General features: G+C 35.6%; 1 protein-coding gene across 4 annotated transcripts in view; it reads left to right on the forward strand.

Moving 5' to 3' along the window:
- LOC101897814 (protein enabled) overlaps positions 1-15,619 on the forward strand; it is a 37,462-nt gene extending 21,843 nt beyond the window's left edge. The window contains exons 2-9 of one of the 4 annotated variants that reach the window (XM_011294899.3): positions 46-367; positions 4,775-5,007; positions 5,944-6,274; positions 10,433-11,242; positions 11,310-11,474; positions 11,539-11,736; positions 14,410-14,530; positions 14,606-15,619. In XM_011294899.3, coding sequence (XP_011293201.1) covers positions 46-367; positions 4,775-5,007; positions 5,944-6,274; positions 10,433-11,242; positions 11,310-11,474; positions 11,539-11,736; positions 14,410-14,530; positions 14,606-14,634 — 2,209 coding nt within the window. In that variant the 3' untranslated portion in view covers positions 14,635-15,619. The remainder of the gene's footprint in view (positions 1-45; positions 368-4,774; positions 5,008-5,943; positions 6,275-10,432; positions 11,243-11,309; positions 11,475-11,538; positions 11,737-14,409; positions 14,531-14,605) is intronic. The other 3 variants (XM_005185125.4, XM_005185126.4, XM_011294900.3) reach the window with 3 other exon arrangements.
- Positions 15,620-16,361: the final 742 nt, after the last annotated feature.

The raw sequence follows: 16,361 nt of genomic DNA on the forward strand, positions 1-16,361 counted from the left end.
ATGTAATATTTTACTAAATTAAATTTTTTGTCTTATTTCTTCCAGTGAACAAAGTATTATTGGGGCACGTGCCTCCGTCATGGTCTACGATGATAACCAAAAGAAATGGGTGCCATCGGGCACTTCGTCGGGCCTCAGCAAGGTACAAATCTACCACCACCAACAGAACAACACATTTCGTGTTGTCGGCCGTAAACTGCAGGACCACGAGGTTGTCATCAATTGTTCCATTTTAAAAGGACTGAAATACAATCAAGCCACTGCCACATTTCATCAATGGCGCGATTCCAAATATGTCTATGGTCTCAATTTTTCGAGTCAAAATGATGCTGAAGCCTTTGCCAGGGCAATGATGCATGCGTTGGAGGTGAGTTGGGAAATATATATAAAAAAATAAATATATATAAAAAAATAAATATATATATAAAATAATAAATAAAAAAAATAAATAAGGTGCTTCAAAAATGTTTGCTAGGCATAGCTGAACCATCATTTCACCGGACATAATCTCTAGACTTTATTAATTTTTTCTGTGAAGTAAACTGAGAATATTCTTTAAAATCCATTTTTGACGGGAAGTCCTCGAAAATGTAATTGTTGGGTATACAGCAGAGTACAGATTTGCTCATTTTCACGAGAGAGTGAAACTTGCTCGCGAGCAAGATTCCTCGATGAGTGGGATTTTTTGGGGAGTTCGAGCGAGTTTTCGAAGGTCTGGTATACTGTAACCAAAAAAAAAACCGGAAAGATTGAACATTTTTTGTCAGAAAATGTTCTAAAATTTAATTTTTTTAATAAAAATCCTTAAAAGAACAACAATGTTCGACCAGAAATGTAATTTTTTGACGACGCCTCTATTAACATAAAAAATAAGGGATGTCAGGTTCAGGTTCTTTGCCATTTTGTTTTTTAAATTCGAGGTTTTCAATTAGAAGGTATTTTAAGATTTTTTTAGAAGTCCACGAAAAAATTGATTTTTGGTCAGAAGGCTCCCTAACAATTTTTCTAATAAAATCACAATTTTTTTAGAAGCCTATTCAAAAAATTTATTAAAATCCATTTTTTTGTCAGTGGGTGCTCCAATTTTTTTTCTTAAATCCCTGATTTAGGAAAATAAAAAATATTCTTAAAAAACCAAGGATTATAGTCCCTTTAACATTAAAAAAAATAAAGGATGTCAGAAGGTCAAATACTTTAAAATCCACGATTTTTACTTCTCTAACATTTTTGAAGGAAGGAAATCCTTGAATTGCGGTCCAAATGACCATCAACGCCAGCAAATATCCAACATTTTTTCAAAAGATTTTGTGTTTTTAATTAGAAGGTCCTTTCTGATTTTTCTTAGAAAAAATCGATTTTTGGTCAAAAGGCTCTCTAAGAATTTTTCTAAAAAATTTACACATTTTTTCAGGACCCTCTTCAAAATATTCTTGAAAATCCACGTTTCTTAAATCCCTGATTTTTTCCGGAAAATAAAATAAAAAAGGATTGTGATCAGAAAATCCTTTGCTCAGCAAGTCCTCTAAGTTTAGTCTTAACAAATTTTGATTTTTGATACGAATACTCTTTCAAATTGCTCTTCAAAATCCACGTTTTTTGTTGAAAAGGTATGTATGTTAGAGGACCTTTTCAACAAAAAAATGTTGGTCGGGAGACCAAATCCATAGTTGCTGGTCGGAAAACACTTCAAAATCTTCCTAAATTTCCAGGATTTCCCGTAAGTTTCCATAACATTTTTCTTACAAAATTTACAATTTTTGGATGAAGGTCATCTAAAGTTTGTCTTAGAAATGTTTGATTTTGAATCAGGAAACCCTTCCGAAGGTCGTTTTAAAATTCTCTTAAAAACGAAGGTCCTCTAAAATTTTTCTTAAAAAATCCCCAATTTTTTTATTGAAAAAAAAAATCGAGCCTTTTTGGTCTGTCCTCTAAAACTTTTCTTAAAAAATCCACGATTGTTGATCGGGAGAACCCTCAAAATATTTCTAAAAACCCACGGCTTCTATTCGTAAGTTTCCTTAAAATTTTTCACAGTATTTACAATTCTTGGTCTGAAGGTTCTCTTAACTTTTTATACCCTACAACACTATGTGTTGGGGGTATTATAAGTTTGATTGGGCCAAAAATTATGTAACACCACGAAATATTGATTTCCCACATAGGAAAGTATATATGGATCTTCCTAGCTCGCTGAGCTGAGTCGATCTAGTTATGTATGTCCGTCCGTCCGTCTGTCCGTCTGTCCATGTTAATTTGTAATCACTCTACAGGTCGCAATTATGGCCCGATCTTCACGAAATTTGGAATGGAGGTCGGGGTTGGGCCAGAATAGAACCCTATTTCTTTTTGAGATGATCGCCAAATGTTTAGGGGTTGAAATGGACCAAATACTGAAAAAATTTCGGATTTTGCAGTAGCTATACAGGTCGCAATTATAGACCAATCGACGCGGAATTTCGCATGTAGCTAGAGTTTAGGACGGGGAAGAAGCCTACCAATTTGGGTGGTCATCGGATAATATTTAGCGGGTAAAATAGGCCATATATTTTGTGTTGAAAAAATTCAACATTTTTCATTAAACCGCGAATATTTTAAATCCCGGCGAAATCACAAAGCCATGACAAGGTTACTTCTGACCTTTACATTGATGTTAACATCCAACAAATCGGATATATAGCAAAATATGTTCGATATATATGTCTATCAAAGAAGATATGCTTGAAAGATCCCTTATATGTCGAGAACGGCTGAACTGATTTCGACAGTTCTCGTTAATTCAGAATGGCCTCTTGGCAGGAAAGAAAAAACGTCTAAAAAAATCGCATAAAAATATCTCTCTAAAGATGAAAATATTGATTTTGTAAAATTTTCTCATATTTTTTCAATTTTGTCATATTTTTGGCATATTTTCATTTTGAATTAAACATTTGGTAATATTTCTACAGCTAACAAAACTAAGTAGTTATGACATCAGAAAATCATATACAGATCGCATTTATGGCCCGATCCTTACGAAATTTTGCATGGGGATAAGATGAGGGCCAAAATGAAAGCCTACTCTTTTTGGAGATGATCGCCATATATTTAGGGGTTGAAATGGACCAAAAAACTGCAAAATTGTCGGCAGGTCGTAATTATCGCCCGATCATCACGCACACGAAAGGGGGACATTGCAAAAACTAAGCAGTTTTGGATGGTCATCCAAAAATATTCAATGTGTGAAATAGTTTGCCAACTTTTGTAGACAAAATACGAAAATGTCCATTCCAGAGACTTTTTCGAGAATTCACAAATACAGGAAAGACACACTTCTGACAATTTCGTTAACGAATATAGTCAAATGTCTGTATCTCATATAGATGCGTTTCAGTCAAAAACCAATAATAAATGTTAATCTTTTGCCACTTCTAAGAAATTATAGGTTTTTGGGAAATATTGGTTCCAGATCTAGGAAGACCATTTAAGTGCAACATCTACCAATAAATTGGAAATGAGCAAATTAGTTTAAGTTGCTATTATTCGAAAATTAGAGAACGAAACCTGATGGTTTTCTTTTATAATTTGTCACAATATCTTGTGGAATTCTTTCTAGTATCTCACCTATATAAACGGTATCGTTTATTATAGTGTTGTAGGGTATTCAACGGTCGGCCCCGCTCGACTGTAGCCATTGCTTACTTGTTTTTAAAAACGTTTGATTTTAAAACGTTTGGTTTAAAAATGTTTGAAACCGAAAGTCCTTTTACGTTTCTTTTAAAAAAATTTGTCCGAAGATCCTTTAATTTTTTTCTTTCAAAATCCCCAATTTTTAAGCCTTACAATATTTTTTATTGAATAACGGCTGATTTTTTTGTAAGAAGTCCTTTCAAAATGTATTCTTCAAAATCAAGCACTTTTTATCAGGTCCTCTAGCATTTTTATTAAAAAAATCCATGATTGTTGGTCGGGAGACCCTTCAAAATATTTCTAAAAATCCATGATTTTTCTTCGAAAGTTTTCGAAACATTTTTCTTACAATTCTTGGTCAGAAGGTCCTCTCAACTTTTACTTAGAACTGTCTGAGCTTAAGAATGAACCTTTTCCGAAGTTTCACTTAAAAAATTTGTAATTTTTTTTAATCCATGATTGTTGATCGGAGACCCTTCTAAATATTTCTAAAAATCCATGGTTTTATTCGTAAAGTTTTCTAAAAAAAATTTGCAATACTGGGTCAGAAGGTCTACAATTTTTCTTAAAAATCCTTAATTTTTGGAACTCCAACATTCTTATTGAAAAAATAAATGATTTTCGGTAAGAAGTTCTTTTAAAAAATATTCTTCAAAATCAAGCATTTTTGATCAGGCTCTCTAACATTTTTCTTAAAAAAAATCCATGATAGCTGGTCGGGAGACCCTGAAAATCCACGGTTTTTATTTGAAAGTTTTCTTAAAATTTTTCCTAAAAATGTACAATTCTTGGTCAGAAGGTTCCCTACTTTTTTTAATCGTTTGATTTTAGGTCAGGAAACCCTTTCGAAGGTCCTTTAAAATTGTATAGGTCGGAAGGTATATTTTTTAACAAATCCCTAATTTGTCAACCCTCCAATATTTTTATTAAAACCCTGTATTTTTCAAAATCAAGGATCAAGATAGATTTTTGAATAATAAACTCTAATTAAAAATAGGCTACTTAAATCTAGATTAAACGCACTTTAAACATCCTATACACTTTTGTTTTATTCTGTCGATTTATGTCTTCAAAATATCTTTATTGACTTTACTTTTGTATTTAACAGGTTCTCAGTGGACGTGTTGCCAACAATCCCGGCCAGCCAACAAATGGCAATGGTTATGAAGAAGATATGGGCTATCGCACAATGACCAGTGAAGATGCTGCCATCTTGCGGCAGCAGCAACAGATAACAGGCCAAGTAACACCATCGGCACAGACACCCACTTCACAAACGAATCAAAATAATATACCCCAAAGCCCACCGACGCCACAGCAGGGACATCATCGCACCAGCAGGTTAGTAGTCCAAGTTCCTTTGACAGACATAAGTCATCTCACCCACTATCTCTCTCATACACCACCATTTCTACTAGACATTGTCAATGTTAGAACAAATGTTGTCGTCTTGGCCCCCCAAACCCTGGGGAGGACTTGGTTTTATTTACTAATTATATAATAGAAACGATATTGAATAATTGCTTGAGTCGATTTTTACTTATCTAGAATTGTATTTCTTGTCTTCTTCTTTTTTTTCGTTTTCGGTTTCATTTTTCGTTTCGATGAACTTGTTACGTTTTTGGTACATTTGTGTATTGTGTCCATTGTTGTACTTTGGTTTCTTTCTTTCGTTACGTATTCATCATGAACAACAACAACTACAACGAAAAAAACAACAACATCACCAATATCATCACCAACGTATCTCGTATCTCTCGTTTTGGACAATCATCACCTAACCATCACCACTTTTGGATGTCTTTCTATCTCTTAATGCCATCATGTCTGTCTAACGTCATTGCGATTTGTCAACATCCTTGGTGGAACATTAAATGCAATTGCTTGTTTGTATTGATTGAAACACACACACACACTCACACATTACATCTGTAATCAAATTCATCACCACGAAAATCTTTTCACCAATTCTACACCTCTTTTAATTTTTTTTTTCTAATTGGATGTTAAAAATTACATTGCCTGCACTATGTCTGTCCTGCAATACAAAAAAATATAATTTTAATACACCTCCTTCCCACAATTTCTTCCATCACCACACTCCCTATTTGCCTGCCTCTTTTGTGTTTATTCCAAATTTAAACTCAATTCCAAAAACATTATTGGTGTCTAAATTCTCACTTTTCGAAAAATGAAATCACAAAATCCCCACATGCACACACACACACGCATCCAAAATTTTTCTATGCAAAAAACATTTTGACTTCAACACTAAAGGAATTCCCTTAGTGCTCCAGCGGCACCACAGCCACCACAAATGCAACAACACCAGCAGCAGCAACAACAACAGCATTCAATCTATGGGCACACAACTGGACCAACACAAAATGGCATGCAACAGCATCCACAGCAGCAACAACAGCCGCCAATGCAGCCACAACAACAACAGATACCACCAGGACCGGGTCAGCCGCCACAGCAATCATACCACACTCCGTCACAGATGCAACAAACGCAACAACAACTCCAGCAACAGCAGCAACAACATGCGCTCTATGCCACCCAACAAATGGTCAATGCTGGCGGTTATCAGCAGCAACCAAATCAGGTTAGTACAACACACACGAACAACAACAAGAACAGATTTGCCCTCACACAGTTGTTAGTGTTTCTTTTATTCCTGAGTTTCGTTTTTTACATGATTTTCTATTATTTTTTGCTATAATTTGAATATTTGAACATTTGTTCAAACCGTTCTTTGTTCTTTTTAATTTCCTCCTTCCTCTTTGTTTGCTATTTGGCCTAAATTTATTATTTTTCTTTGTTATTATCTGGTATGGGTATTTTGTTTTCCCCCTTTTATTTTGGTGGAGGGCATGCCAAATGGTGTCTTTAAGCCATATTTTAGTTGGTCAGACACGAAACATGGGGTTTGAACGGTAGTGGAGAAGAAAATATGTATTTTTCTTTGCTTTCCTCTCGTATCTTGAAACTCAATTCAAATATTGCCTTTTAGAGTCTGACTTCTAAATAACTTTTTAATAGTGTATAATATCTCCACCAACAGTGATTCTGTATCCCAGGTGCTATATCGAATGATACACACCTCCCTATGGAATCCAACCTTTTCGTCATATTATGTCACCTGGTTGTTATGTAAATGAAGAGGTTTCAAATGAATCCTTGAGAACTAAAATCTAATTAAAACATTTTATTAGAGCCATATGAAATGTGGCTTTTTCGCATTTATCTTAAGTATTTTAAAGCATACTTTTAGGCACTCCCTCAATTTTAAACTACGTGGCTCCAAAAAGGAAGAAGCCGCAAGTTATTAAATCAAATCTCGGTGCTTAATTGCAATCACCTATTTGAGATATAACTTTTCTCGTAAAAGACATGTGTGACATGTAGCGCCGTCTTATTGGCGACGGTCCAACTCCGACTACAAGGAACATTATTTATCTCTTGATAGTGCAATTCATTTCAAAAAGGTCAAATGACTCCGTCGGATCATTATTCAACCCATAAGCAGATTTCTTTTTAATACCAATAAGGCTTGTTGGGCTTATTGACGTAGCAACCGTGGTGGAACTAGGCCTCATCTGTAAATATGATTCTTCGATGGCTTTTAGGATCATTTGTATGCAATTCTGGCACCCAATAATTAAAGAAACGGTATTGTTGATAATCGACAGATTTGAGTTCTTATGTTAACCGAACGTTATTAAGTCTAATCTATGCAAAATGCGCTGTAATCCGGAGTCCGAATTTCAAATTGTAGAATCCGAATTCCGAACAATGAGGAATAGACAAGTCTAGGATTTCTTTAACACTTTGTACTACAGCAGCAATACTTTAGCGACTTGAACGGATTTCACTCTTCAGATCGCTAAGTTGATCGGCATTGGGATCTGACAGGCAGCTTCACAACGAGCCCAAATGTTTTAGTTTTGAGAACTGTGACTGTATGATGTGGTAGATTTTAATCATTTCAATGCGTTGTTGAAGAATGCATCATTAATTTTTAAGTAATAGCTAGTTTAATTTGCTATAACTAGGTAGTATTCGTAAATTTTGCAAAAACACCCTCGAAACAAAAATCATAACTGGCGAGTAGATGTTTAATCGTTAAGGTCACGCTTGTCGAAATAGATCCTTTGAAGCTGCCGATGAAGCAGTAAGTAAATATTTTCATAGACTCCTCGTTTGGTAGATTGATAGGCCAAAAGCCACTCTTGGCTAGGTCATCAGCTGGCTCAACGGAAGAAGTTCAGAATTAAAAGTCAATTATCCCATAAAGTCCACCCCAATTATTAAGTCTACAGGGTCGCTCAAATCACTTTGATATTTTCCCCGGGATAATTTACAACCGATTTACAATTATCTATTCTTATTAGCCTTTTGGAAGAATAATTTGAAATATTTATAGGCTGGTAGATCGATCGATTAAAAGCCACACCTGGCTAGATCATCTTCTTCATCTTCACATAGTCTGCAGAAGTCCAGATCACTATCATTCCATTTGGAAATAATAAACCTGACCCTACAATAATATAATATACTAATATAATATACCTGACCCTGTATTATTTTTACCAGCCACCATAAAACAGGCGCATTAAATGCTAATAATGAAGCAGGAAATTGATAGATTGACAGAATCGTCGATTAGTATATCGAGAGACTTAAAGCCTCTTGACTAAGCTTTCAGCTGATTCAATCTTTTATATATCTTATTTATCTGATTCTTACATCACTTCAAGAAGCTCCATGGATTCTTTACATCCAGATTGCAACTAGCAGATTTGATAGAATCATCAGTTGGTAGATTTGTCGACTAAAAGTCACTTCTGGCTAGATCATTAGCTGATTTTATCGTTTATATATTTTCTTCATTCTCACATTTCCTTAAAAAGTCAACATCGCATCGCTGAAGTCTACACTTATTCCCGAATCAATTCGATAATTCCCTTGGACACTTTAAGAACGGATTACAATTTTTCGAAGTAGGCCCTTTAACGCTGTTCATTAAGTAGCTACACGACTATTTGACAAAATCATGGAATTGTAGATTGATCAACTAAAAGCTGATCCTGCACTTCATTAGCTGGTTCATTCCTTAAGATCTAACTTTGTTAACAAAATCGGGTATCTTAACTCAAGAAAGGCTCTTTTGAAGCTTTCAGATTCGCTTGACTATCACAGAATAACAGTCACAGGTCATGTGTTGCTAATTCCAAGATCCTTCATTAAATCGGCTGCCTTCTGGTGGCCAGTATTTTGGTCTGAAAAAGGCTTCTATTTCGTTAAACCTATATATCGGTTTACTTTTTCTCTGGATAAGTCAGGTGAAGTTTACCAAATCGAGGTGAATTTTGCTAAATCGTCCCTGCCTTCTATATTTACTTAGTGCTAATTTAGTACACAATGTGGAATTTGATATAATCATCCGTTAGTAGATCGGTCGACTCTTCCATAGTTCATCATGTTACTATGGCCGGGAATCCATTCTTGTTTAATAAAATTTCATATCTGCAATCATCAATGTTAATCGGTGGTATGCGGAATCCTCTAAGGGTCGCGCAATAAATAGGCAAATGTCTTCTGAAAAAGCCATTGAGCCTGTATGACTTGCTTATCGGGGTTTCATCTTCGACCAGTGTGTATATACAGCTGGACGAGGTTTACCTTTTGCAGAATTGTCCCATTTTTTATTGGCACAATTAAGAGAAATTCACTATAAATTCACCATACTGTAAGGGAGGATTGAGGAATTCCACTAACATTCTTCATCTGGGCTTACGTTGTACATAAGCAAACCCGAAATATCCCTGGCAGTATGACGTTAGGTAGAATTCATATTATTGATTTTCGCATAATTAAAATCGGTGAAATTTTAAAATATAAATTAAGGTAATTTCATAAATTTTTATGGTCGATTTTATTGTATATCGGTAACGCCTCTGACTTGGATAAAAATCTTGAGATATACAATCATTTGTATATTTTAGAACACTCCATGCACTTTGTTTCTTCGAATTCTTCATGTAAAGTGCCCCATACATAGGCTTCAAAGAAAATCCAATACCTCTCTGTATAAATTTTTATAAAATATCTTTCTGATTATCAACTTTTCACTTGAATTTTAATTCATTTTTTATTTTTCTGTAAAAATTTTCATTTTTAATTTCTTATTATTTTCGTTTTTTGGTATCTGGGCCCCGTTATCTCTAAACCCTTGTACATATTGCATGTTAAGTTCGAAACAGACTTCTTTCACACAAAAATGAAAACAAAAAACCAAAACAAATTTGATTTGTTGTTGTATTATATTTTCTTTCATTTGATTTCTTTGTTTGTATCTTTTTTATCTCATTCCATTTCATGCCTGAACGCTTCACAACTTTACAAAATAAAAAAAATTAAATAAAATAATAAAAAAATGTAAAAAACCACAAAACTACTGCTTGATCTGATCCTATCATCATAAACAATACAATTATACTCCTGCTCAATCAACCAATCCACCTACAAACGTATGAACCGACCGAACCATGATGATTGGCTCAATCACATTCCATTTGATGATTGACTTAATCATCTTACCAAAAAAATAAAAATCTGGTTGAATGTTGTTAAACGCTACAAAATTTCTCCCATAAACACACCAACATCATCCTTGTCCGTCCCCCCAAATCTCAATCTGAACTGAATCTGAATTTGAATCAATCAACCTATTGACTACCTCTACCACACCACAACATAGTATCAGCAATCCCACTATGTCTTGTCGAATTCTAATCCCAATCTTAATATGCATCAATATCCGCAACAGCAGCAAGTCGTTGGTGGAATGATACCTCAAGCACCCCAGCCTCCCATGCCACCGCCACATCAGAATGGCGGTGTTCCTCACTATGTGTCTTCGCAGCAACAAATGGGACCAGGCGGCATCTCAAATTCGCAGAGTGCCAACAATGTTTACGGCAGTCAACCGCCCCAGATGGGCGGTGGCGGTATACCAATGCCACCCCAACCGCCCCAGCCACCGGCAATGCCAAATGGCCCGCCAGCGCCACCAAATGCTTATGGACAAATGAATGGTGGTGGCCAGGTACAGCAAACCGAGAATCCCTATGGTCAGGTGCCTGGGGCTCCACCAATGATGCCAGTCAATAGTAGTGCTCCCGTTGGCAATGTACCTATGCCACCGCCACTCAATCGTATGAGTAGTAGTACCGGTGGTGGCCCAGGTGGTGCTCCCGGTGCACCAGGGGCACCAGCTCCTCCACCACCACCAGCATTTGGCGGTGCTGCTCCGCCCATGTTCAATGGTAATGCTGGCGGTGCAGGACCAGTTCCACCGCCACCCCAACCTCCAGCTCCCCCAGCACCGCCAGCAATGGGAGGTGGTGGCCCCGGAGGACCAAGTGGCGGTCCAGCAGCACCCCCGCCGCCTCCGCCACCACCCATAGGCGGAGGAGGTGCTGGTCCAGCAGCCAAAAAAGAGGATCCCCAGGCAGACCTAATGGGTTCCCTGGCTGCCCAATTGCAACAGGCCAAATTGAAAAAGAAGGTAAGTCGACAAATTATATTTTATCAGCATTTCCTAATAAAATTGCGTGTGTTTTTCTCTATCTCAGTCCACTCCAGCTCCCACAGAGAACAGCGGCAGTAGCACACCCAGCGGAGGCAGCGGCAATTATGGTACCATTGGACGTGGCGGCAGCGGCGGCGGTATGGCTTCCATGATGGACGAAATGGCCAAAACATTAGCAAGGCGACGTGCTCAGGCCGAAAAGAAAGATGTAAGTGTGGTGAATGCAGGAAAATCATTACTGTATTTTATAAATTTCTTTATATATCCTTTAGCCTGATTCGGAACCAGAAGTAAAACAACGACCTTGGGAAAAATCCAATACACTACCACACAAATTGGGCTCCTCATCATCGGCAAATTCCAATAACTCAAATGCAAATTCCTCACACAATACATCGAACAGTGGTAGTGAGTCACCACGACCCATGCGAAAACGCTTCGGTAGTGCCAGCGAAGAAACGATACTTAAGGTGAATATTAAATTTAAACATTTATGTAGTTACATATGATTTCCGACTGAGAAATTGAAAATATTGAAAACAAAGCAAATATTGCATAGTTTTAAAAGACGATGCTAATCGGGACGACGCATATTGGATCGGTACTGTACTTTATGACATTTTCTATACCCCGTAACACTATGTGTGTAATTGGCTTGCCACACAAGCTTGCGTAGAAATATTTTACCAAACTACACCTCTGATGGGTGTATTGACTTTACGTTGCAAACTTTTTCTTTGGTGTCACTCTTACCTCCAAATATACTTCCACAAAGTTTGCCCTTAATCTTAAATTAACACACCATACCCGTTTATGGTCGTTCGTTATAATTCGTAGACAGAAGGGTTCAATAAGTGTTGGTATTCATCGCATTTGTAATGAGTATCATCCTTCAGTCTTTGTTTAATGATGTACCTTAGGCTTTTCTCTTGTGAAATCGGAAAATGTTACTTCTCAAAATAGATATTTTCTTTTTACAACTCCAAATATTTGGGTGAGTCCGCAAAAAGTAAAGATGTTCATTTCATAATTAAGATGATGGAATGAATTCTACAATGAACGCCTACAAGGCAATACGCTTTTCATGACATTTTGCTTTACCAAATCACAAAGTGTCCTCGATAGCCCCATGAATTCCATCTTTGAGTTACTTTTTTAAGCTTTTGAGCGGTCCTGCATAACACGCTGGGCAGACAGTTCACGCTCAATACAAATTAAGACATTTAAAACTACCCTGGCTTGTCTAGGTAGCCGACGTTCTTCAATTGCAATGAATGGGAGTGAACTCTGAAGACGACATTTCATACTGTCAATTTAATTTGTATGGATGTCGAAGTGGGCCTCATTAATCGACATAATTTTTTCGATGAAATTATGGACAATTTTTTTCGTGCATTTCAAGGATATAATCATCAAAAGCACGACGTTGTTGTTGTTGTTGTTGTTTTTTTAGACTGATCTTTATAAGACTCAAGACCAAAATTTTTATGCAATATGGGATGTAAAGGCGTTTGTGTTACGCCAATTGCCACAGGCTACAGATGGGATAGCCCCAATTGTTTTTGAGTGACGTAGTCGCGTTTTATTTTTCGCATTTTTTCACCAGCGTGTAGCGTTTAAATATTAGTATTGATATAAGATATGTCCTACTTGTCAAATGCCTGGCTCTCAGCAATTGAAAATCTAGACACACACAATCCGAATTATTGACAATTAGTTTAAGCAGAGGGTAATAAAAGTGGGAGTGCAAAAAAGTTCTCCTTCCTGCCCAGCGTTGTTAAAGAATTTAAAAAATGATAGAAAAAATATTTATGCAGCTGTAACAGCTTGCGTTTAGAAAGATGTATGTCTATCAGATATACGCCATAGTCGTTTAGACTCTTTAAGAAGTTAACCAGAATTGTGGAATCCATGTCCGACAGTTGGGAGAAGGATTCTATGCCAACGTCGGAAACAGAAGATATGCTCATTTGACTCCTACTCTTTCTTGTCCACACATAGTCTACAGAATTCAATATCATCATTCCCCCGAGGCCTAGCCATAGTTTTTTTTTTGAAAGCTGTCAGTAATGACCCCTGTCATGGACAGAGCTCTTCGTGCAGAAATTACCAGCCATATTAATCTCGACAAATTATACATCTATTTTGGCAGCTTTACCCATTTAATGTTTGGTACAGGTTTGGTTTGTATTGTTAAATCCTATTTGAGAACAGTCACGCTGCAAAATGCAGGCAAGCCCATAAAGTGCCCATTCCCAAAGATTTGATTAAAACAGCATGTAATTCTATGCCGATTTGACTACATCCGCTGTCCATCTATTTGTATAAATCCAAATGGAGGCCAAAATATGTGTACGAAGTCTAAACCGATTGATATTTAAACATCCCATTTGAAATCGGTCCCATCGCCAATCCACAATTGTGCCTCCCTTCTCCATATGTCTATTTTAATCAAAATGGAGGCCAAAATATGGTGTTGGTAAATGGGATATGTCTGTCCCATCGCAAACCCACAATGGTGCCTTCTGATCTTCAATACCTTGATTGCTTCAATCACAAATTCCTACGTAGTTAGTTGTAAATTGGCATTGATGGTTCTCGGTATGTAGAGCCTCTTTCTGCTAAAATTTTTCAATTTTTTTTCCGAATTTGAAGTTTTTAAATGTTTTTCATCCAAATTAGTTGTTATTTGGCCTTTTAGACTCTTAGGGGATATATTTTGACAGAAAATGCTTAAGCCCACTATTTTGATTCGGCACCTCCTGGTTTAGTACCATCTGATACTCAATAAATTTACGCGTAATTAGGCATTTTGACCATTTCACATTTTGACACAAAACGGTAATAACCGATTTCGGGTGTTTTTATAGTCTTCGTCCACTTCGGCTGTAAGATGGCTTAATTCTGATATTTTGATTTGATAAATAGAAAATGGCGTAGAGTAAATAGTCAGTTATTACAGGCATAGTGAAACATCGATTATGTAAATCTGTACCCATTTTTTATTTTTTTGATTTGGAAAAAAATTCAGCACAACCGAACTTAAATCATATTTTACTCATTTAAATTATTCTGTTTTCCTTATTTAAATTCACGCGAATTTCAATTTATTTTTTTAAATGAATTTTCTATCGCTCCCGTAGGTCAATGGTGATGGATTATCTGTAGCGGGATTATCCAATAGTGATTTGGAACAATTAAAGGCTGAAATTGTTAGAGAAATGAAAACGGAAATACAAAAAGTAAAACAAGAAATAATAGAAGGTACGTTGCCCCACTTCTCAATTTCATTCGATTAAAACCCCTCTAACATTTTATTTCTCATCTAATCTCTTTTAGCTATCAAATCTGAGTTTAACCGAAGATAAAAGAATTATCTTTAGTCAAATAAATAAAAAATAAAACGTAATTTGGATCTGATAACTTATTTTTAAATAATTATAAAAGAAGAGAAGAGAAAGGAAGAAAAAACAAACGAAGGATATCTACAATTATAAGAGCATGTACTGGCTAAATATTTTTTACTTTCCAAGACATTCATTAACACACACAAATCGTCAAAGCCTCCACGCAAATAAAAAAACAGCCGCAACAACAACAACTGCAACAGCAATTGCCGTGTTAATTTTTTCACACGACGACGAGTTATTCAATTCCCCCAAAAACACACCCTGCTGCAGGATCGTTTTGAAACATGGTTTTTATAAAGCAATTTATTGGAACACACACAAACACTCATACAAAAAAGAAAACACATGAAACCCTCAAAATATACGAAAACGATTTAATGATGAGTACATATATATAGATATTTATATATATAGTAATTAAAAAATATATATTAAATTAAACAAAATGAAAAAAACAAACATATTATAAATAATAATATACATTAAAATTATAATTAATATTATAATGAATAATGGAACGAAAACGATGAAAAAAGAGAATTCCACTTCCAAACAAAACATATACCAAATTGCAAAACAAAACACAAACCTTTGGCCCAACCCCTCGTTTGCCCGTACAGCAGTATCTAACCAATCATCCACAACATTTCCACTTCCATGGTAACCGCAACAACAAGAAGAACGCGAAGAAACTCATTTCTTTTTTAGAAAAAATAAAAAAACACAAACACAAAACATCAGCGCTAAATCTCTCCATATAACTGTAGAAAACTGAACTGAACACAAAAACACATACACACACACAGCAACACAAATGTATTTTATTTTTTAATTATATTATATATATTTTTTATATGTGTTAAAAGATAAAATTTATGTTTAATTCTATATTTAATATTATTATTATTATCATTGTATTAAAAGAACAGCAACAAGAAAAAAACCAGAAACAACAGAAACAAAATTATTATTAATAAAGAGAAAAAAAATCTTATAAATTTAGCTTAATCCAAACAAAAATCGAATTGTTTTAAATTTGTACAATATTTTACGAATCGAGCATTTGACCCAAGATTTTAAAAGCCTGTTTTGGTAAAAAAAAAACAAATCTTTTGGATTCAAAATGTAGTTTTTTTTATAAAAAATGGAAACATTTAGCCTTTTTCAAAAAGATCAGCAGAATTGTGTCTGCAAGATTTTATAAAGACTTTGCCTGTAAAATGTTTCATTTAGAAGAAAGAAAGGTCATATTTTTGAGATAAAAGCTCGGTTTTAATTCCATAATAAAATGTAAGATACGCCTATACTGATAAAAACAATCTATACGAGCCTGCTTACAGAACCATAACCTTTTCATGAACTTTTGCATAAAAAAATTGTAAAAGTACCGCCCTATGTCCCGGATAGCCTTAAAAATGCCATATTTGAGGCCATGTATCGTCTTTGAGCTGTTAGCGTAGACTAACACCATATAAAGGTGGGGAACTTAGACTACGGGAATCTCGAGGATAATACTCTTACAGTTTAGTTATGCACAAATCTTGGAAATACCTATAAGTCAAAATATCCTAGGTGAAAGTAATGGAATTAGTGATTACATGTGAACCTTTTTGACTTCAATTACATTGACATGGCAATACATGAAAGGAACGCCTGGGCTGATGGTGAACCTCCTCTGGACAGTC

Source organism: Musca domestica, unplaced genomic scaffold (genome assembly GCF_030504385.1).
Source record: "Musca domestica strain aabys unplaced genomic scaffold, Musca_domestica.polishedcontigs.V.1.1 75, whole genome shotgun sequence".
Taxonomy (NCBI): domain Eukaryota; kingdom Metazoa; phylum Arthropoda; class Insecta; order Diptera; family Muscidae; genus Musca; species Musca domestica.